We start from the raw sequence: 23065 nt of genomic DNA, 5'->3' as shown, positions 1-23065 counted from the left end.
TTTACCTTTACTGATCAAACTTGTAACCTCATCAAAAAGATATCTAATTTGACAGAATCTATTTTCCATAAACCTATGTCTAACAGGTAATTGGCAAAACCCTAGGAATGTAATATACAGATAAACGTAATTATTTATGGCTTTTGATTACGTGCTGCTTGTTTCCTTTCATTTACAGTTTTCTATCTAAATCCTATGTTGAAATAAAATATTTCACAAAGAATTTTATTTTCTTACCTTAGGGAGATCTGTCTTCATTGTATATTCAGACTGCCTCGCTGTCCAATTTAAAATTGCCAAGTAAATTACTTTCGAGCGTTAAATTCGCAAAGAAGCAGTGGAAGATAGGGGAGCGCATCCCATTAAACCCTAAAGTTTATCTCGAGTGAATTCATTTCTCCTCAAATTACTTTATTGTGAAACGATTGCATAGAGGAGAAAAGCATTTCTGCACTCACATCTAAAATATTTTTCACATCATTACACTGTTTTTCAGACCTGATGCCAATTTGCCCCACATTAAAGGAATTTTTCTCCATATGATTTGAGCTGTAAAATACCTACTTGTTTTAGGATGTAGCACTTGGAGACCTTGGGGAGGCTATGCAGTCCCAGTGCTCTTTTTAGCTTTTCAAAAAGATCTCTCATTTCATTGCGACGTCGGCGTTCATTTGCTGTATGTGTTTGGCGGTAATGAGCAAAAGCCTCTGCCTCATTCTTCTGCTTTCTGCTCCAGAATTGGGGTTTCTATTGGAAAAGAATCCATGTGTTAGTTCTTTATTTGAAATTAACTGAGAGGGGAAAACGTCATCCTGACTTACACAGTCATTAAGACACATTTCTGTGTTAGTCATAACATACCCTGATACAACTTCATTTATCTTCATGAAAAAGATTTCTAAAAATACAAAAACACTACAGGATGTAGAGAATATAATGAAAGGAGGCCAGAATGTCAGAGAGATCAGTTGAAGGTGAAAATCCAGCAACCATTTCCACTCAAAGGCATTCAGAAGAGAACAGCTTTTCATATATGGATACACTACAAGATGTATCTGGCATTGCCCAGGGCCGGGTCTGGCCTGGGGTAGCAGGGCTACACAGATTGCCTGCAGGCTTCTCCCAGGGGCCGAACCAAGGGAGTGGTGCAGGGGGCCACACAAGCTCAATCAGTGGTTGCTTCCTGGGGGCAGCCCAAGGGCAGCATGGGGCTGCTCTCCAAAGCTGGGATGCTTGCTGTAACCCTCTGGTCATTTGTGAGTTTATCTGTTCCCCATGTTTGCTTCCCCCCCCAGTCATTCATAACTGCTCCTGAAATCACACAATTCCCTTTCCTTTTGGTAAGAATCACAGTCTAGGTGCATCCCACTGTCTTGGCACAACCAAACCCTGACCTTGCTTTATTTATCGTAAGAGGAAGCTGCCTACCAAATTTGGTGGTCCTAGCTCTTACTGTTTAGGAGGCGTTCTTGAACAAACGATTCACAGGCAAACGGACAGACAGATGCACAAACTTTCTAAACTGTATAATAGGTTATATATCTTCACAGACATTTTGAAATACAAAGCTTGACTTATAATAAACAGTAAATTTGTTTGAACATGGAAGAATGGGAACAAGAAGGCACTTTAGAAAGGATTGTGTGCGCAAAGGGGAAGGTTAATAATAAGCAAATTAAACGTAAGAAAAAGGAGGTTACTCACCTTCCTGTAACTGATGTTCTTCGAGATGAGTGTCCCTGGGGGTGCTCCACATGAGGTGTTGAGTGCCTCAGCGCTTCCCGATGGATTTTTCTCTCAGCAATCTATCAGGGGCCGCGCATGCACGAGCCTCCCTCAGTACGATCACGCATGCATGGCCCCCCCTCCCTTCAGTTCCTTCCCTATCCGGAACCCGGCAAATAATGTATTATAGATGTTATCATAAGGGCATTCCGAAGTAGAGGGGAAGAAGGGAGGGTAGTGGAGCACCCCCAGGGACGCTCATCTCGAAGAATGTCAGTTACAGGAAGCTGAGTAATCTCCTTTCCTTCGTCGAGAAGCGTCTCTGGGGGTGCTCCATATGAGGTGACTTCAAGCAATATTTTCTTATGGAGGTAGGGACTTCGGATCAGGTAAATATGCCATTTGTAGTACAGCTTTTGCTAGTTTGGTATGCTGAAGGGGTCCTGAGGTGAGAGCATAATGTTTGAAAAGGTGTTTTCTGATGACCACATGGCTGCTGCGCATGTGTCATGTAGTGGGATTTTCCTCAGGTAAGCCACGGATGCAGCAACTGCCCTTGTGGAGTATGTCTGAATCGGAACTGGCAGAGGTAGGTCATTTAGTGAATGACAGGTAGCAATGCAATCTGAGATCCAATGTGACAACCTCTGTGATGAAATTTGTTTTCCCTTGCTATGATCTGCGATGGAGACGAAAAGACGAGGAGAGGATCTGAAAGATTTTGTTCTGTCGATGTAAAAGGAGAGAGCCCTTCTGACATCTAGGGTGTGCATCTGAGCTTCGAAAGGATTAGCGTGGGGGTTTGGAAAGAATACTGACAAGTATATTGTCTGATTCAAATGGAAAGGGGAGCGCACCTTGGGGAGGAATTTTGGGTGCGGTCACATCATGACCATGTCCTTAAAAAAATACGGTGAAGGGTGTTTCTGCCATCAGGGCAGCCAACTCGCTCACTCTGCGGACTGATGTTATTGCTACCAAAAATGCTGTCTTTAAGGATAAATGGCCTAGGGAAGATGTTGTCATGGGTTCAAATGGCGGTTTTGTGAGGGCAGGTTTTTTAGTACCAAGTGTAAGTCCCAAGGCTCTTGAGGGGCTGATACCTCTGGGTATAGAGCCTGAAGACCTTTCAAAAATCGCTTAGTTACTAGGTGTGCGAAGACTGTGGTGTCTTCCACTGTTGTGTGAAAGGTTGCAATGGCTGCTAGGTGGACCCTGATTGAACTGAAGGAGAGATGTGATTGTTTGAGGTGTAACGTATTCCAGTATATCAGGAAGTGGAGCGTCTTGAGGTCGTATGTTACGAGAGGTTGCCCAGAGAACAAATCGAGTCCATTTGCTCATGTATGTTTTTCTTGTTGCAGGTGCTCTGCTCTGTAAGAGGACATCACGTACTTGTTGAGAGCACTGCAGTTCTATGCCTGTGAACCATCTAGGTACCACGCCTTGAGATGGAGTGTGCGAAACTGTGGGTGAGCATACATGATCCCTGGCTGATAAAGAATGGGATCGTTTGGAAGTGTGATTGGTTGATGTATTGCTAGCCTGAGTAGAAGGGGAAACCATGGCTATCGGGGCCAGCAGGGTGCAATGAGGATAACTTTGGCTTTGTCGTTCAGAATCTTTACGAGGACTCTGTTGAGGAGAGGAAATGGGGTAAAAGCATAACGTAGGAGTACGTTCCAGGTTATAACTAGAGCATCTCCGGAGGACTCTTTCCCCATGCCCGCCCTGGAGCAATAACTTTGGCATTTTTTCTTTATTGAAGTGGCAAATAGATCTATATCTGGGAAACCCCATCGGTTGACTATGTCGCTGAGGAGTGTATAGTCGAGTTCCCATTCGTGCTCTTGTGGCAGAGCTCTTCTGAGGGCATCTGCCGGTGAACTGAGGGCCCCAGGAAGACGGCAATCGGATATGAGAATGTCTCGGGATAGACACCAATTCCAAAGTGCTATAGCTTCCAGGAATAGTGTGTGTGATCGGGCACCGCTTTGCCTGTTTATATAGAATATGCACGTGGTGTTGTCTGTATATATTTTTACATGTATCCTCATGACATTGGGTAACAGTTTTTGGCATGCCAGGTGAACTGCCCTGAGTTCAAGGGCATTGATGTGGAGCATGCAGTCAGTTGGAGACCATAGGCTGCGTGCTGTGCGGCCTTCTGTATGGGCACCCCAAACCGTAAGTGATGCGTCTGTAGTGACAACTACCGAGGGTTCCAGGGTTTGGAAGGGAATGCCTATGCACAGGTTGCATGATTTTGTCCACCAGTGTAGGGATGCTTTCACTGGGCGTGGTAGTGTAATCATTTTGTTTATATCTTGACTGGTCCTCACTTTGATAAGGCAATTGTCTAAGTATGGGTAAATCGTGATTCTTTGCTTTCTGAGGTGAGCAGCGACAGCTGCTAGCATCTTCTTGAATACCCTTGGTGCAGTGCAGAGTCCAAAGGGGAGTACCATGTACTGGTAATGTTGGAGACCTAAAGTAAAACGGAGAAAACGTCTATGAGCAGGACCAATGGATACATGAAAATATGCGTCCTGCAGGACGAGAGAAGAAAACCAGTCACCAGGCTCCAGAGCTGGGATAATAGTATTTAGAGTGACCATTTTGAATTTTTGTTTCCTTATGCATTTATTTAGTAACTGAAGATCAAGGATCGGTCTCCAAACACCTGTCTTCTTTTCTACAAGAAAAGAATGTGAGTAGAATCCGGTTCCATGGAACTCTTGCAGTACTGGTTCTATGGCTCCTAATTCAAGAAGGTGGTCAACTTCTTGTTTTAATATGATTTCATCCCTGAAGAGGGACAGGGTGAGAGGTTGGGAACGAGGAGGAGAGAGAAAAGTGATGGTATAACCTAGGGAGATAGTTTGAGTTACCCACTTATCAGTGGTAATAGATACTCAATTTGAAAGGAAAGGTAATAAGCAAAAAAGGAAAGGTTTAGAACGAGTCTCAAGCATGTGGTGTAGTTTTACTTCTTTCGACCGTTGTTTCAAATTTGCTTGCTGGGTTGGGATGAACGGTTGGGGTTATTAGTCTGAGGGCAACGCCTGTGCTGCCTGCTGCGACCCCTCTGTTGGTACGGGGCCTGGTCTTGCCTCTGGTACTGGTAGGTGAATTGTGAGTAGCTACGTCTCTGATATGGTTGGTACCTGAACTGTCTCTGTCTTGTCATAGGGGTTTGGATATCGAGCGACTGCAATATAGCTCTGGACTCTCATCGATTGAAGCAGTTCATTGGTCTTTGCAGAAAACAGTTTTTCTCCATCAAAGGGAAGGTCTTCTACTGATGGTTGCACTTGGCGGAGGAAAGCGCAGGAGTTGAACCATGAGGCTCGTCTCATAGTGACTGCCGTTGCAGTAGTCCTTGTAGCTGTGTCTGCTGCATCAAGTGCAGCTTGCAGGGCTATCTGTGATATTATCTGGCCTTCTGAAACAAGAGCCTGAAACTGTGCCTTCTTACTGTCAGGGATGTCTTCAATAAAAGTATTGAATTTTGTATAATTATTGAAATCGTATTTACTTAATAAAGCAGCATAGTTCGCCACTCTCATCTGAAAAGTGACTGAGGCATAAACCTTCTTTCCGAACATATCCAGGCGTTTATTATCCTTTTCAGATGGGGTGGAACGATTTTGCTGTTTCTTCCTCTGCTGTGCAGCGTCCCCTATAAGGGAGTTGGGTGTGTGTGTGTGTGAGAAAAATGGAATTGAGAACCGCTGGGGAGGACATAATATTTTCAGTCGGCTTTCCTGCATGTTGGGGGGATAGATGCAGGTGTTTTCCATAGTGTTTTAGCGGGCTCCAGGATGGCTGGATTACTAGGGAGTGCCATCTTTGTTGCTGTACTGGGCTGAAGGATGTTAGTGAGTTCATGTTGAGAAAGCTGAACTTCTTCCATAGATATATTTAAATCGATAGCAACTCTTAAATAATTCTTGAAAAGAGGAGAGATCATATGAGGTATGAGTGACAGGTGGTAACAACGCCTGTTCCATGGTAGAGATGTAGAAGCCAACATAGGAGAGCAATGGCTTTCACTGCCAGTTCCCCTCATAGAGATGTGGGGTGACAGGTTTAAGGGAGAGCAGGGCTTTGCCATATGCTTGGTTTTACATGGTTTCTTTTTATATTGTTGAGGTGGTTGATTGAACATTTGCCACTGTGGGAGTCAAAGCATAGGTGGTGGCATCCAAAAATAAGGAGCTCAGGGAGCCAACTGTGTTCTAAAAAAATCCTGTTGTTGCTGATAAGCAGACCAGATAGAGCCCTCCATATATGGCCGAGGTGAAAAAGCAAGTAAGCACTCTTCCTTGTCCTCAGAGAGGGCAGAGGGGAAGTCAGAATAATCACAGAATGGAGATTGAGGATGTATGTTATCAGTTAAATTATCCGCCTGTGAAGTGGGGGAAATTACCGGGTCTTTCTGGTCACTGTGACTAATGAGGGGAGTATTCAGGGAGGCTAGCTCTGTTAACTGTAAACAATTTGCCCCCGCTGTGCAGATAGCTCTGTTCTGAGGTGTTGCCCCTGGTAATGGAAGAGAGGGGTCAGCACCCAGTAGTTGGTCTGGGAGGGGATTCCTCAAAGCTGAGCTAGGAGCCGGAAGAGTTGCTGTAGCCCGTGGGAGGGCAAGCACTGCCATGTCAGACAGCGCGGAATGTGAGGCAGGCACGGGAGACTTGTTGCCTCAGTAAGGGAAGTCTTTTACATTTTTATTGCCCTTTTTGTACTGGCCCGAGGTGCCTGGGCGGTCAAACGTGCTCAGGCGGTTATTGCCTGAGCAGTGTGTCTTTTTGCCTCAGCGTGCTGCTTTCTGGGCTGCTGGTTCAGAGAGCTTGCCCCTGCCTTTGATGGCTTAGGGGATGTTTGCCTCAGAGGTGGATTGCTCAGACCCAAGCCTGGGTCAGAGCTTTTGTCTGTCCTTGTCACAATAGGACATGTTAATTTGTAGCTCTCTGTCTTTATGCGCTTTCAGCTTAGCGCAGTGGGAGACAAGTTCTTGCAGAGCCTGCAGCTTTAAAGCCAAGTGGCTGAAGAGCGCAGTTCAAGACTGCAGTGATTTTCTGTTTCTCTTTTTTTTTAAACCTAACTCTAAACAGGTGGAATAACTAACTCTTAACCATGAAACTGTAAAGGTAAGCTAATTCTAAGAACAACGGATTGAAGAAAGGAATTTGTGAGAAGTCTTTGCAGAGCAGGAGAGTTCCATCTGAAGCTGGGGGCGGTAGAAAGGAACTGAAGGGAGGGGGGGCGTGTATGCGTGATAGTACTGAGGGAGGCTTGCGCATGCGCGGCCCCTGATACGTTGCTGAGAGAAAAATCTGTCGGGAAGCTCTGGGGCACTCAACACCTCATGTAGGGAACTGCCAGGGACGCTTCTCGACGAAGAACTAACCACTTCATTCTACGATTACAACTAAATTAAAAACATATAGAAAAACAGGCTCCAATTAAGCTAGCTGACACAAAGGCAGATATCTATCATGCTCAGGGCTGGACAAACGGCAGCGAAAACCGTTCACCAGCCCCATACTGCGTATGCGCAAGACCCACACTGTACATGCGCGCGCCACTGGTGAACGGGGCACACGGTTGAAATGGCGAGTAGATTCTATGTTTGTCGAGCCCTAATCATGCTTATGCACAAATTACCCCTCCATGTTGGTAGGTCTGTTGTTTTATTGTTACTCTGACAGGTGCAGTATGTATTCTATTATTTTATCCTGCAAAGCACTTCTATACTCCCTATTAGCCTCTTTAAGTAATAATAAGTTAGTCTAAAATGTTTAGTCATTTTGGAGCAATGGAATGACTCGTTTGGACTTTAATGGCATTTGGATCAAATGGTCTTTGTGAGAACACTTCAATTTTGTCTAAGTGTACACCATTTAAACTAAACTATCATTTTCAGCAATCCAGTTTCCTTTTGGAAAACAGAAATCTTGTTATAAGTCCTACACTCCCTTCCCAGGCACAAAAATGTAGTTCTCAATTTGATACAAAGAATCATAGTGTGAAAGCTGAGATCAAAGATTCTGACTCAGCAGGACAGGGTGATGGGGTGCCCCAGGGAGTAGATAGATGAGCTCATTGATATTTTCAGCACATCAAGAGACAGGTTGATGGGATAGTGACAACACATCTCAAGGTGTCACAGTGATCTTGCCAACTACATCACACACAGAACCGGAAGAAACTTCGAGAGGTCATTAAGTCCAGTTCCATGCACTCATGGAAGGGCCAAGCACTTCTAGACTGTCTCGGACAGGTGCATTTTCACTGTAAGTTGCATGTTCTAGAAGCAGAAAATGCAAGACATCTTGAGTTAATACGATGCAATGGCAGTGAAGGCCGTTATTTCTCACTGTAAAACTTAAGCTCTGATAAAGGCCACTGGAGTCGAAGGCAGTCTCTCTTTTAATATTAATAGACTTTGGAATTAGGCTCCTACCCAGTTTCTAGTATTTAACCATAAATATATAGAAGATGTATTTGTGGCTAATATAACATTTGTTAAGTTTCTCTATGTATGAAAGTTGATCTTAAAAACAGAAATGTGATAATAAGAGGAAAAAGAAGAGTAAATACGTACCTTAGTGGTCTTGTCTGCCACCTTTTCATCTGAAGGAGTACGATTACGGTGCCTGGAAGAGAGAAAAGAAATTTTTCCCACTATTACTCATCTCACGCACTCTCTTCTAATTAACTACATTCCCAACAGTCTTAGAATTATCCAGGTTTAACCTCTGAAATGAATTTTTCTTGCAACTTAATGGAAGTGATAGTCTGCCACCAGTGCTGCACCAAGATTGGGCTCCATCTTGGACACCACAGATTTTAGAACAATCTGTTTCAAAACTAAAATTAGATTGTAGGGCAAAATGACAAGTTTTTACATCTCCGTGTATCAACAAAGGTAATAAAAACTGTCAGTTTCTGCCAGCAGCAATCTCAGCAAGCATAGGCTACAGGTAGACTATTAGAGAAAAACTATATTTTTGGTGTATTACTACTATCTTATGACACAAAAATAGAGACCCAATTATCTAGTAAATATATTCACATATCTTCACTTCTCCATTTTCACTGAAAAATTTTGGCAACATTTAGAGAATGGTAACATCAATATCTGAGGCTGAAACACGAGCTGTACCTCTCAAAAGGAGGAAAGGAAATGTTTTGAGGTGTGCAATATCACCATTCTTCAAAGATCTTGCCAAAATATTTCTGCAAAGAGAGGTAATTCAGGATCTGATATTCCTAATGTAGGAAACCAGAAGAAATAAAAGGAAACAGTTGAGGCCACCTTTATACTCCGTAAATTAGCTTTTACTATATGTGCTTAACATTAAAATGTAAAAACCACAACAAATAATGGACAAACGAAGGAGGATTTTAAAAGTAAATAAAACAGGTTTGTTCACCAAGGTTTTGGCCTCCCCGTGAAGTCAACAATGTCTTGCTCTGTTCTTTCTGTAGGACTGAAGCCTATGACAACAAACGCCACAGCCTGAAACTAACTGGCAATCCCTTGACTACTGCAATTTATCAACTAGTGAAGGTGTAATCCACACATCTTCTGGATGTGCTTCACTGTCACATGTAGTGGCACTTAGACCACTTCCAGAAAGAGCGAATGAGTGTCCTCTACTGCCGTAGCGGAGAGCCAACTGGCTGTAGACAGAGCCTCATACACTAAGCTCGAGAGGCCCCAGGTTCAGTTTTGCCTGTTGGCATTACAAGGGGGGGCTCATCTTGGGTTTCAACTGGGTCTCTGAAGCTCAGGACATGCTTCCTCGGCTAGGGGAAGTGTCACCCACATGCCTTCTGGGTGTGGTGTACTTAGACTATTTAGAGAGAAAGAATGAATATACAGCCTTAGCTGGAGCAGCTGGCTTTTAGCTCAAGTTGTAGAGGCTAATGCAATAAGCTCCAGAGATCCCGAGTTCAGTTCTGCCCATCAGTGTTGCAAAGGCACAGAGGAGCAGCAGAAAACGAAGTTAAAACTGGATAAGTTTCTGCTCATTGGACCTGTTAAGGTAAAGTGCTCCCAAGACTGATATTCCGATAGCCATATTGAGTCAAATGAAAATAAGCAGAGAGGCCTCAATTCCTCAATCAGATCTGACAAAATGGACCTCAGAATCAGTCAACGTGGCATTCCACTGCGCTGGGAGATCCTACTGTAGATTTCAGCCCTTATTTTGTCTTACAACTTCTTAAAGATTCTTGTTTCACCAATTCGTTTTCATTCCAATTTACTGGCAAAACAAACTTTAGTTCTCTTGGGTGGTACAAAAGATGCTTACTTCTGTTTGGAAGGTCGGATATGGGAAGCTGTGGCCTTCAGGCGGGCAATGTTAATCTTCTCGGAAAGCTCTTCCACGGTCTCGATGTCCACAGGCTCATCATTCTCACCATACTCACAGTCATTCTGAAATAGTTAATTTGTTTTTAAAAAGGGAACATGAAATCCGTGCTTGCGCTCAGACCAAACATCTTTCACTCGAGACTCAAGATTGTTTCCTAATGTTTCATTGCAATCTATGGCACCAGCTCATCCTTCAGTCCACAGGTAAATATACTAGGCCGGTGATTTATGACAGACTCTTAACCATAAGAATCCCATTCAGGACTCCTCCCCCACTAAATCTTCACATTGGATTGGATCTATCAGGAATATCTCCTTCTACCATTTATGCTTTCATTATAAATTACACAAAGCCTTTAAGAGGTGGAGTCCTCCAGCTTGAATTTTCAAATGGGCTACAACTACATTATTCTTAGCAATTCTCTGGATTTCTGCCACTAACAATGATCTGATTCCAATTAAAATGACCCCATTAGTTTGAAGATTGTTGTAAATACCAAAAAGATTACTATAAATGGGAGAGATTAGAAACACTGTTTGTTTACTTGTGAATTTAGCAGCAGAGTCCAGTTTTAGTTTTATTGATGGTCTACTACTGTTTATCTCTCTCATGCTACTAGCATGTTATCACCAATCTTGTACACTGCTGAAGAAGCAGCTTATGCCCATGAATCTTCTCCATGCGAGGTAAAAATGTTTAACCAGTGACAGAGGCAGTAAAAATGAAGCTGAATTGTCACTAAGCAGAAACATTAAGAAAATAAACAGGGTAGAAACATGGGTAGACTCCCACTATGTTTGGTAGTTGCTCCTGGATGTACTTGAAGACCCTCCAAAATAAATATTAACATAGAGAAGGAGAAAAAATATAGTACATTAAATACACACACACACACACACACACACACACACACACACACAATTAAAATGTACTTTGTCAGAAAACTCAATTTTTTAAAAAATCTATTGAAAAATTCAAATGGACAGAATCCCCTTAAAATGCACAATAAAGGGCACAGAAATCTGGTGCTTTCAGACACAGAGAAGTTCACTACAGAAGGACTGTGGAAATAAATGCACTGCAGGGTCACCCTTCTCTCTCCAAGAGGAGACTGCTCACAATATTGGTAAAAATTCTAAAAGAACCTAAGTGTCTAAATTGTTTAAAAGTCCGATTGAAAAATCAATTAGGTGCCCCTGAAAACGTTTTCCTACAGCTGTTTATTAAAGACAATTCCCATGGATAATGCAATTTTAAAAAACACTCCCCAAAATATGATCATTTCCAAATTCCCTCAGTGACCAAAAAAATACCCAAGATCACTAGTGTACTGCAGAGATGAAAGTCTTTAGCCCAATGCTTACAGGGCTGAAAGAGTGAAGTAAGACAGGGTAGCCATGGAATTAGTGGCATACATAAAAAAAAAACTCAAACAATTTGCAAAACAGTATTTATGATCAATAGTCTATTTATATATTATAATGTTCTATCCTTTATTTAGATAAACTATTATCAGGCCTCCATTTTCTAAACTGTATTTCACTGAAATACCCTAAACTATCCTTATCTCACTCTCTCTTCCTGCTCTTCTCTTCTGTCTCTTCCCTTCTGTCTGTCCTTTCCTTCTTTATGCTGAGCTGCTTCCTCTCTTCTGTGAATTGTATACTAATCTGAAACCAATGCAGAGATTTAATCACAAAAAATAGCAATGCATAGATGGAGTAAAAGTAATGTGTACTTATCACATCAGAAAAGTGAGGCCTGTAAGAACATAAGAACAGCCACACTGGGTCACACCAAAGGACCATCTAGCCCAGTATCCTGTCTCCTGACAGTGGCTAGATGCCCCAGAGGGAGTGAACAGACTCAGGTAATCATCAAGTGATCCCTCTCTTGTCATCCATTTCCAGCCCCTGACAAACAGAGACTAGGGACACCATTCCTACCCATTCTGGCTAATAAGTATTGATGGACCTAACCTCCATGAATTTATTTAGTTGTTTTTTTGAACCCTGTGAAAGTCCTGGTCTTCACCACATCCTCTAACAAGGAGTTCCATAGGTTGACTATGCACAGTGTGAAGAAAAACTTCCTTTTGTTTGTTTTACTGGTTCTTACTTTTTACTGAACCACCATAACTTGCTATATATTATTTGCTTCATAGTCAAAATATGCAGCTCCTTAGAGCTGTTTTATAAAGTTCTTCATATCTGATGGGTGGAAAGGAAAATTAAAATCCCAAGATACTGACAATTAGGCATGGATGAAACTCAACTATGCATTCATCAGCATTCTTGAATTGCAGCACAAAGCAATCACCATAAAAACATCATAATTTATTACTTACACTATTCGCCAATGTTTGCAATGCAGTACTTCCAACTGTCAATCATAACATTTATGAGGAGGAGTCCTGTGGCACCTTAAAGACTATCACATTTATTTGTGCATAAGCTTTCGTGGGTAAAAAACATTTTGTCAAATACATCAAAGCAGCCTGCCCCTCCCCGTGCTACTGCCTCAGAGGCAGCAGTTGGGAGAGGGGGAAAGGGCATGCGGCTCCATGGGAGCTAGCATACATGAGGAGCCAGCTTAAAAGCTGATACAGAGGCGGCAGCATGGAGGGGGGGGGAGGACGGGAGAAGGGTCCTGTGTGTAATCGTCAAGGTTAACCAACAAGCCCAAGCTCACTGGTTAACCATTACACTGTCAAGTCCCTACAATGCACCTTGTGCCTCACTATACTCTCATGCAGAGGCACAAAGGACAGGGTATAGACATTTCTTCAGTTCTTCATAATTTAAGATGAGGACTGCAAAAAGCAGGGTTGGGTAAACCGTGGAACCTACTTTTGATGATGTAATTGCAAAGAACCAGATCTTGTTAGGTACATAGCTGTTCTTTCTTTCTCTAATATGTTTGTGTTTAGTGTCCCTCTATAAACGATTGACAGGCAGTATCCATTCTGGATAGTGGGAAGAAGCAGCATCATCAGTATCAGTCAAACAATAACAGCAAGGCTCTAAAACCGTCCACAGGATATAGCTGCTTTTCTCTCCCAACACTTAGTATTATTTCAAGAATACCACAGGTGAGTTTGATTGGTTGGATTTAAGCATAATTGTGAGACTATGTTATGGTGGATCTTGGGATGTGGCCTTAGGACCACCTCATTCCTATGAAAATATTCACAAGGATGTCTGGCCATAAGGGCCTGGAGCTTACTGACATTCTGGGAGGCAACAGGCCAGGAAAGCCATCATAATCATCTAAAGTGGAGTTTCAAACAATCAGAGGTTCCATACATTTCAAAAGGAAGATGCTGATTCCAAAGAGGGGTCAGGTCACTAACAGGTTGGAAATAAAATCCTGTTTAGTCAGTTAACCGCTTAAACCTTAGGGTTAACCAATTAAACTGAATGGGGGCGAGGAGGGGAGAAGGAAGGGAGGGGAACCTGCTCTGGCCTGGCTGAAGCAGCCTCCAGCCTCTGGGGCTGCTGCCAGATCTCTGGCCCCCAACATGTGGGACTGCCTCCGGCCCACTCAGCCCCAGCTGCAAGCCACATACAGGGGCTGCTGGCTCCCACTCCAACTTGCATCGTGGAGGGCTCAGTGGGGCTGGAGCAGTCGTCTGTGGACAGAGGGCTGCTGTTGGGCACTGGTTAACCATTACTCAGTAAGCATCACTCGATAAGGTTAGCCGGTTACCCGTTAACATTCCTATAGGAAAGCATACAGGAAACCCTTGGGTAAGGTGGATTCTATTAGATATGAAAAGGTAGAGTCTTAAGTGAAATCTAGCAAGCACACCAATATATGGTATAGTAGTCCCAGATGTGTTCACACAGTTGTTGTATTTGAGTTTAGGTGCTTTATCATCAACTGACAAGACCAGAACCTGTCCTCTGGAGGTAGGCTCTCATCAACCAGGAGTTCTAGAAACTGTATCTTCTGCAATAATGTTAGATGACTTTTTGTAATTCACATTTCTCAGCTATGACTAGAATTTCTGATGTTCTCATAAGGAGCTCTTGGAATGACCTGTTAGCCAGTGCCAGTATTGGGGACAACTTCACCAGCCAACAATGAATGAAGTAGAATGCTGGTGTAGCTCAACTCCCTGGTCAGGTTCTTCCTGGTGTTCCTCCTTGTTTAGTACAGTGATTTGACCAGAGAAGCTGATGGGGAAAATGATCTGTTTCTTAAATGAGAGACCCGCTTCTAGCAGCATGAGATTACAGCCCCATTAAGCCCAACATGTGGCCACAGTGACATGCCTTAGCATGACAGCTGGCTAGCATGATATTGACTAGCCCAACGTTGCTGCAGAAAGGATTATGTAGGGAGGGTTGGCAGGCCTCTTTGACACACAAGTTACAGACCATAGAGGAGAGAGATTTCTGCTAAGATGGAGAGAACATATTCCTCCTCTCCATCACCGGGGCATAAGACCGCTAGTGGCACCACTGAAATTTATAGAAGTGCTGGTCTATGGGTCCATCAGGCTACATCTACAGTGCAGGCTTTCTGCACAAGAACAGCTGTTCTTGCGCAAAAACTTGCAGTGCGTCTACACTGCACACATGTTCTTGAGCAAGTAAATTTATAGTAAAGCGTCAGAACAGAGGGCTTCTTGCACAAGAGTTAAGCCCTCTTGCGCAAGAATGCAGTGTGGACGAGCAACAGGGGTTTCTTGCGCAAGAAACTTGTATGGCTAAAATGGCCATCAGAGGTTTCTTGCTCAAGAGAGCGTCCAAAACAGTTCTTGTGCAAGAAGCCTGCAGTGAAGACGTAACCCCAGTGTTGAAGACAGTTCGGTCTCTTCTAGAGACAATGATGCAGAGGAGTTCAATACTGGATCCAGGGTCTGTGCTGGAGGAGTCTTCCTCTGCACCAAAGTCTGTTCCATATCACCAGCTTGTGTGCATGTCTTAGAGGTTTTGTCTCCAAAGCCTTACATGGTCTGTCCTTGTGTGACGGGACAGAGTTCCAACTGGATTCATTGCCCCTGTGTTGGGCACAGCCCATTTTTGTTACTAACTTCGGTATCAGCTTTAGTACTATGTGATGCCAGTGGAGTTTCAGGGTTAATACTGTATCTTCTCATATCTCCATCTTCTCTGATAATTTTTGGGGTAGCTTGCCTGCTGTACAGCTTAAAGTAAATTTGTCCTCTGTCAGAATTCTGCAGCCTGTCTGTGTAGGATCAGAAGAGACCTTCACAGATCACTCCAGAAAACGACATTTCAAATGTGAGTTACATGATTTACAAGTTATTGCAGAGAACAATGGGATACTGACCATCTACACAGTAAAATGAACTCTTCTAAACAGAGGAGTCATTTGCTTTGTCCACCTTTCAAGGAATTAGTTCAATACAAGATGTACAGGACATAAGAATGCAAGTTTCAAATCAGCCATGTTGAGGAGTTCTTTTGGAGGGGTGTACAGGAACAAAGGCAATATTTGACTATCAGTATTCAGTCCAGACAAGTTAAGGAAGTTCAAGATGGTTGTATACCAGTAGATCAGAAAAATTCTAAAGATGTTTTAAGAAATGTTGACTGATTTAGCCCAAGTGGAGAACTAAGGGGTCAGAATCACCAGGTTCCACTTTGCTACCACGGATAGAAAGAAAGAACTGAGGCAAGGACACAGTCACCCCTATGCTTTATATGTGCTTATATGGGCAAACAAGGCAGACAGCACATGCATAGCCCTGGCAGACACTGCTATTCAAAAGACATAGATCTAGCAGAAGGTACACATGTGCTCCCATGCTGGGAATCACCCACGCACATTCATTTCCTCTATGTCTACATGACCACCTCTCCCATGAATTCTAGCCAGAAGACTATTTTCTCCATGACCATCCCCCGAGATTCATAAGTGCAGGAACAATTATTAGCCAAAAGATGTAGAAATGGCAAAAGAGACAATCAGGATAATCTCAGACGTGCAAGAAAAGAAGGCAGAAAATCATCTCCTCCCTGTCTCTTTCACCAAACCTCCTATGGTTTGTCAAAAGGGGAATCATGCTGCTGGGATCTATAGAGTCTTCATCAGATGGTGATGTGAAAGAAGCTCTAGCATTCCCCTATGAACAACTCCTGAGCACGCTCCCTCCTGCAAATCATGAAATGCATGGTGTGACGTTCAGGATGGAAGATTGGATCTCTGAAAAGCAAGCATGTATAAAGATATGGAGGAGCAAGACATTTGCTGAAGGAAGTGGGGAACTGTCAATTGCAGTGGTCCAGATGCAAGTTTAGACATACAAGATGAGACAGCAGAGGGAAAGCACCAACTCTTTCTTTCTCTTTCTTCCCCACCCGGCATACTTCTTGTGGTTTGCAGCAGTAGGGTTCCCCACTATTGAGCTACAGGTGAACTGAACCAGAGGACTTCTTGATCGCTTCTTTATTATGTTTCCAATGCCAACATAATCTCTTTTGAGGTGAGGCAACCACATCTATACACAGTATTCAAGATGTGAGCGTACAATGAATATATATATATAAAGGTAACAAGATATTCTCAGTCTTAATATCTATCCCCTTTTTAATTATTCCTAACACTCTATTTGCATTTTTTGACTGCTGCTGCTGTACTTTGAGTGTATGTTTTCAGAGAATTATCCACAATGACACCGATAGATAGATCGATCGATCTATATCTATCTCCTTCCCCCCAATTTAGTCCTCACTGTTTTGTACATATAGTTGGGATTATGTTTTTCAATATGCATTATTTTGCACTTATCAAATTAAAATTCATTTGCTACTTTGTTGCCCGGTCACCTAGTTTCGTGAGCTGCTTTGAAGCTCTTTACCATCTAGCCATGAAACTGATCAAAATGGACTGTGAATTTGGTAGAGCAATGTTAGTATCAAAGCTGTGCCAATTCATCTCAGTCCTTATATGTGAAACAGATATATCTGTTTCAGATCCTATGAATTTCTCAAAAAGAAATGCAACGAACTGTGACAAGTTGTGTCAGGAGTATGCATAGCTAAAATGAAACAAAAAATATTCTCACTTAAGACCAATATCCAGATTTTCTGAAATAACAAAAGATCAGTGCATTCTTGGTTTTCACCGTGTCTGGACACATGAATAGTATATTAAACCATTTAAGTCTTTCAAAAAATCAGAGAAATTTAATTTTAAAAAGAGTTAGGCTCACCAATTTTTCCACATCCACTTCCTCTTCACTCTGGAAATCAGAAGCTCCATCCAACATCTCATCAGCAGAATCATCAGTTTTTTCATCTTCATCATCTTCCTCCTCCTCTTCTACGTCATCCATGGTAATATCAACAGTAGGAGTATAACCCTTTTTGTGGTGTTTGGGTTCTTGTGCTCTCTGCTCTGGAGTCAGGAAATAACCTTTAGCAGATTTCTCAACTTTATTCCCTCTCTCAGTGTTACTTTTGTCGTCTAAACCAGTTGTCTTACTAGACATTGTGTTCCAAGAACTATTGGTATGAACTGAGCTGTCCGTAGCCTTTTCACTTGCTTTCTGAAAACCAGTGATGCCTTGTTCTTGGTTAGGAATTTTAAGTTTTTTCTGGATATCTACATTTCCTTTACACTCACCTGTACTTCCCACATGCACCTCTCCTGAATTACTGCCATGCTCCTTGGTATAAATGATCTCCAATTTATTTTCCTGTTCTTCCATTCTGTTCTCGGTCTCGGTAGAGTTCTCACATTCCTTCTTTTTGACCTCTAACTGTGCAATGCTCTCCTGGAGCTCTTTTTGGTTCTCAAGTGATTGAGTCCCTTCTTGCTGTGCATAAATCTCTTTCTTCTCCTGTGGATTCTGTGACGGTTTATCATTCACCTTCTCTTTCCCTTTTTTCTGTAGTTGTGCATTTCCCTCCTGTTCCATATCTGGACATTCTGCTTGTACAGGGCTTGTATGCTCCTCCACATGGCTTTTTAACAGTGCAGTCTCTTCCTGCTCCCTGGAACTCTCTCGATATGCAGTATTTGCAGGAGCAACTATGGCTGGATCTAGTAATTCTGAAATAGTCCCTGAATTATCTGAAACATTCTCCAATACTTTTTCAGAATGTACAGAGTCCTCTTTCTTTTCAGCGATCACTTTGTTTTTATCACCGATGGGCTTCTCACTGATGTACGAGTGGTCTGATGATATAACATCTGCAGAAACATCATGCTGAAAGTTGGTAATGTCATCAGAGTAATCCTCCAGAATCTCTGAATCCTTCTCAGCCATCTCTGAGGCAGTGGAGTTTCTGTCAGATATGGCTGCATCAGCTGCAGACTCATCACTACTATTTGACTGATTTGCTGGCAACTCGTTTTCCTCTTGTTTGCTATCTGACACTGTGACCTCTGACTCCATGACCTCCACATCTTCTGAAGGTGAAGCCCTCTCATGTTCTTGCTGCTTAGCAGGAACAGACTTATCCTTTTGGCTTGCATCCTGGGAATCTTTCTTTATCTGGAGGGATGCAACATGGTGAAGAATAGAGTTTGGGACCGACTTCTGTCCTGGCAGTTGAAGCAAGGCAAAACTTCCAGACTGAAGGGGTACGAGACCGGCAGCATTAGGTGCTTGACCACCTGAGCTATACGTTATCTTAGATTCAGAGCCTGTCTGACCTGCAATGCTGTTTGCTCCTGGAGGAGAGATCCTCAAAGTCAAGGTGCCTGCTTGCGACACAAAACTGGGTACTGATGGTAGGATGGATGATGCTTGAGTGATCAAATTAACTGTAGGTGCAGACCTGGATCCAACCGTTTGTACTGCTGGGTTTTTGACAGGGGAAACCGAAGTAACGGAAGTGGAAGAGGGAGGTGGTACAGGTATCTCAAGAGGCTTAGAAGGCCCAGGCAATCGGATTCCTACAACAGAGCCTATGAGAGAGAGAAAATACTAAATCTCTTATTTCCTAAAATCATTCCTAATTCTAGTACGTGATATTACATAAAGTTAAACAGACAACCTTCTTCCAAGAATTATGATTAAGTACATCATCACAAAATCTCAATATAATACCTACTGCTGCATAAAAAGTATGATACCGTAAGATATCTACAAAGGGCTCTCCTAAATTTTGTTAGTTATTGCACAAGTTTCATCAATGTGCTGAAAAAGTTATTAGACGTGATCAGAAAAAGTTTTGATAAAAACCAATTCAAACTAAACTTACTTTCCTTTGCAAATTTTGTCAGAAAATGTCAAAACTGAAATTCTAAATGTCGTTTCATTTTGGAACACTAACTTTTTAAAATTTGTACCCTTTCTCGTCTTCAAAATGTAAAAAAAAATGTAATTTTTCCCCAGCAAAAAAAAATGAACAGTTCTGAAATTGGTTTAAAAAACAAATGAAATTAAAAAAAAAAAAAAAGATTAATCTGGAAAGCCAAATTTTACTAAAAAGGAACTGGTCAGATTTTCACTCACCAAAGCAATCTGATATCCTTAAAACAACACTGAGGCTACGTCTAGACTACATGGCTCTGTTGACTGAGCCACGTAAAATAGTTTATTCGGAATAGTCAAAGAAGCAGGGATTTAAATAATCCCCGCAATGGCCACCACGCTGTGTCGATGATAAGGAAGTCTTTGTCGACCGCACCGCGTCTAGGCTGCCACGCTGTGCTGGACCAGCTGATCATCGGCACAGCATGGTGGCCATTTTTATTTTAATGAAGCAGGGATTATTTAAATCCCTTCTTCTTTGACTATGCCGAATAAACTATTTTACATGGCTCCATCGACGGAGCCATGAAGTCTAGACGTAGCCTGAGATAGTACATTCACCCTTGTATATGCCAGATATAAAAATCACTACCTACCACGCAAAATTCTTACATTTTGGGTAAAGAAAGTACTGACATCTTTAATTTAAGACAAGTACTATTTCATCCTACATCACATCACATCACATCACATCTGAATGATTACACTTTACTTTCCCAACTGACACAAGGAAGACACAGTGTGGACATTTTTTTCTTGGCAGCGTGATTATGTCTCGGAACACAAATAGTCCTGGAATCCTCTATTAATCCTGTGCATTTACTTTTACTTTCATTTTCAACTGCCACAAAGGAAAGCTCATCTGCTATAAAATCTGCCCGAACAATATACAAAAAAATCAGAAAAGAATGGCCAAGACCTTTGGTACCTGGATTACGGAACATTACGGGCTGAATGTTGGATTGGGTGCCAGCTGCTCGGAGCTGATGCAGTGGAACAAGCTGGATGATCTGTCCATTGGGATGTCTAAATAGGTTTACTCCACCTGGGCTTCTGAGAGGCTGCAGGATCATCCTATGTCCTTGAGCAAGCTGCACATTGTGGAGAGGTCGTAAAGCAGGAGAGCCTTGATGCACTGGAATCAGCAGTAATCGAGATCCCACACGCTTCTCTGTTCCAGAAGACAGACCCTGGGGGCTTGCAGTTGTAGTCTGAGAAGTGCCATCTTCTGAAAAGTTAGTAAGAAATGTGATTCATAATACTCCTTAGATACACAATTTGCCTTTTTTTGTTCAAAGTAAAACCGAGATGTTTTCAGACAGAAGTGTCATTTTCATCTAACAATATCCCTCTAAAAGCTACTGTATAACATGTAATTTCAACATCTTCCATTTATCCACAAACATATATAGCATGGACCAGGGCAATATGATCATCTTCACTTTGCCAATTATCTCCTCAATCACATGAAACAATATAGAATGAGGGAGTAATTATCTGCTTCTGTGCCTATTTCTTGGCCTTCGGTATGCACATTGGCAGTCTTGGTATAATCAGATACAACCGCTTTACTGACAGTTTTGTGATATGACATTTATCGGGTAGGAAACAGACTGAAGCCACCAATTCGTTTCATATTACCCCAGTGAACAAACACATGGCTACATTTTCTGTTTACTAACAGCTGACAGGAGTTCAAAACAGAAACTTAAGAGGAAAAGGCTCCATACCCCATTATGGATCTGCTGAGCTGCCTTGTCCCACTATTCTCTCTCTGATAGTCTGCAACTGTATAGTTCTTATACCAATTCTGATGAAACCAGTGTTGCCAGCAACAATTAGCCAGTTGTGCCTGTGCCTTACCTGGTCTTGGATTCAGTGAAGGACTTGTATTAACTCCAGAGAGTATAACAGGAATAGAACCAACAGATGAGGTTGGAGTGGTCGCCATGGAAGTGACTGCAGTTGTTGTCACCACAACTGGAGATGAGGAGGTGGTAGGAACTGGATGATTAGTGGCTGGTGTAGTTACTACAGATTTAGGGAATGATATGGTTGCTACTGGTGTAGCCATTCCAGTTGCTTTTGTTATGTTCACAGTAGCTGTAGGGGTAATGGGTGAGACAGCAGAACAGGTGCTGGCTTCAGATGTTCCAGGAGCACCTGCAATGGCAATGCCAGGAGGAGAGTGGGTAGATTCATTAGCTCTTGTATGGCCAGTAGTGGTCACAGTAGATGATATCACAGTGGTAACACTTTCTAAAGTAACTGGAGAGGTAGTGGCAGCTGCAGTGACAGGAGGTGAGACAGTGCAGTAAACTGGAGATGGCCTTGAGGGAACCACTGGAGTGACGACCATTATTGGCGTAGGCCTGACATTGAACTTCTGTGGCCCTGTCAGGGGCTGGGGTGTGCTAACTCCAGGAATCTTCTGCTGCAGAGCTCCAACTTTACTCATCACAAACTGTGTGAAAACACCACCAGATGAGGGTCGAGCAGCTGCAAATAAAAACTTGCAGGTCAAAATCTCAACAGGTTCCTTCTTTGCCCTGTTTGAGGTGCTCCAGTAGTCAATTTAGCAAAAAATTAAGGCCCCGCTGTTGTTAAAGAGCACCCTGTATATAAACTGAAACATTTAAAAACATGGCCATTCACTTTATTGTAGTCATGAACAGGCTTTACATGATTCAAAATTTATGTTTTAGTGAAGATTTACAATTTTCTGCTGCATTTCTTCCTATCCATGCAAAAGAATCAGGCTCTATGACATTTTGATCTTTATTGTGACACTACAATTAGAGAATTACAATTTCAACACATGAAAAAAGGAACAGAGTGAAATAATAGGCTCATAAGGGATTTTCTAATTCTTAAATTCTTCCCATACAAGCCTCTGTGTGATGTCTTCCTCCTTTCACTGCTTCTTGGGTCTCCATCACCTTACCACTGAATTCACTTGTTATGCCAGCCACTTAAATCTAAATGGGGGGGTAGGGTTTGTCACACCCTTCATATTGCAATCACTACCCTTCTAGCTGAAGACTGGATGGGACTCCCCTTTGACACAATTTTCAAGCAAGCAGAAAGAGTCAATATTGAAAGGCTCCTCCATTCCTTGCTCTCCGGGGCTCAAATGCTGAATTCATAGCACACCAGACCTTGATCAACTAAGGAAGAGAATCTGAACATCTAGCGTGACAGCACAGAAAATTACCATGAGGCAAGCCTCTTTAAAAAAAAAAATCATAATCTTATATGTAGATAGCATCTTTAGTCCAAAAGAATGCCAAAACAGTTTTTACACATTAGATACCTCAAAAATTGTTTCACACACTACTGTAACACATCCACCACATCAAAACAGCATACAAATACAATGCATAGGTTTACTACAGGAAGGCAAAAATGGCACATCCAGTTTACACTGCAGGGGGTATTTAGGTAGGAAGAACACAACTAAGCACAAATCAGAATTTTGCCAGTATGCAAATTAACACCCTCTTCTCCTGCCAAAAGCTTCTTGGAATTGCTAATGACCAAAGCGTCAGGTGTTTAGATTTCACATCTTACCCAAAAGATAGCACTTCTTATATAACACAGTCTCCCTTCATGCCATGCTGTGGTTAGATTTCAGAACCAACTCAGAAGAGTGCCACATTCTTTCGGAAGAAGAAATTACTCACCTTGTGCAGTGATAACAGTTCTTTGAGAT

The 23065-nt window shown here is 42.4% G+C and overlaps 2 protein-coding genes across 14 annotated transcripts in view; both read right to left on the bottom strand.

Annotated features, from left to right (window-relative positions):
- MGA (MAX dimerization protein MGA) overlaps positions 1-23065 on the bottom strand; it is a 90258-nt gene that overhangs the window by 12555 nt on the left and 54638 nt on the right. For 5 of the 12 annotated variants that reach the window (XR_016349661.1, XM_089778488.1, XM_089778496.1 and 2 more), the window contains 6 exons: positions 21217-21852; positions 20273-20581; positions 17302-19004; positions 10053-10177; positions 8336-8387; positions 565-747 (listed from right to left, as the gene is read on the bottom strand). Coding sequence is in view for 11 of the 12 variants with exons in the window: in XM_089778488.1 (XP_089634614.1) it covers positions 565-747; positions 8336-8387; positions 10053-10177; positions 17302-19004; positions 20273-20581; positions 21217-21852 (3008 nt within the window). In the remaining variant the exon portion in view is untranslated. The remainder of the gene's footprint in view (positions 1-564; positions 748-8335; positions 8388-10052; positions 10178-17301; positions 19005-20272; positions 20582-21216; positions 21853-23065) is intronic. The other 7 variants (XM_089778494.1, XM_089778497.1, XM_089778493.1 and 4 more) reach the window with 6 other exon arrangements.
- The window catches only part of LOC102449777 (MAX gene-associated protein), a 256194-nt gene that overhangs the window by 216017 nt on the left and 17112 nt on the right, over positions 1-23065 (bottom strand). The gene's annotated exons all lie outside the window — the stretch shown is intronic.

This window comes from Pelodiscus sinensis, chromosome 5 (assembly GCF_052426305.1).
Source record: "Pelodiscus sinensis isolate ZL-2025 chromosome 5, ASM5242630v1, whole genome shotgun sequence".
Taxonomy (NCBI): Eukaryota; Metazoa; Chordata; order Testudines; family Trionychidae; genus Pelodiscus; species Pelodiscus sinensis.
This window is presented reverse-complemented; position numbering and strand designations above follow the sequence as displayed.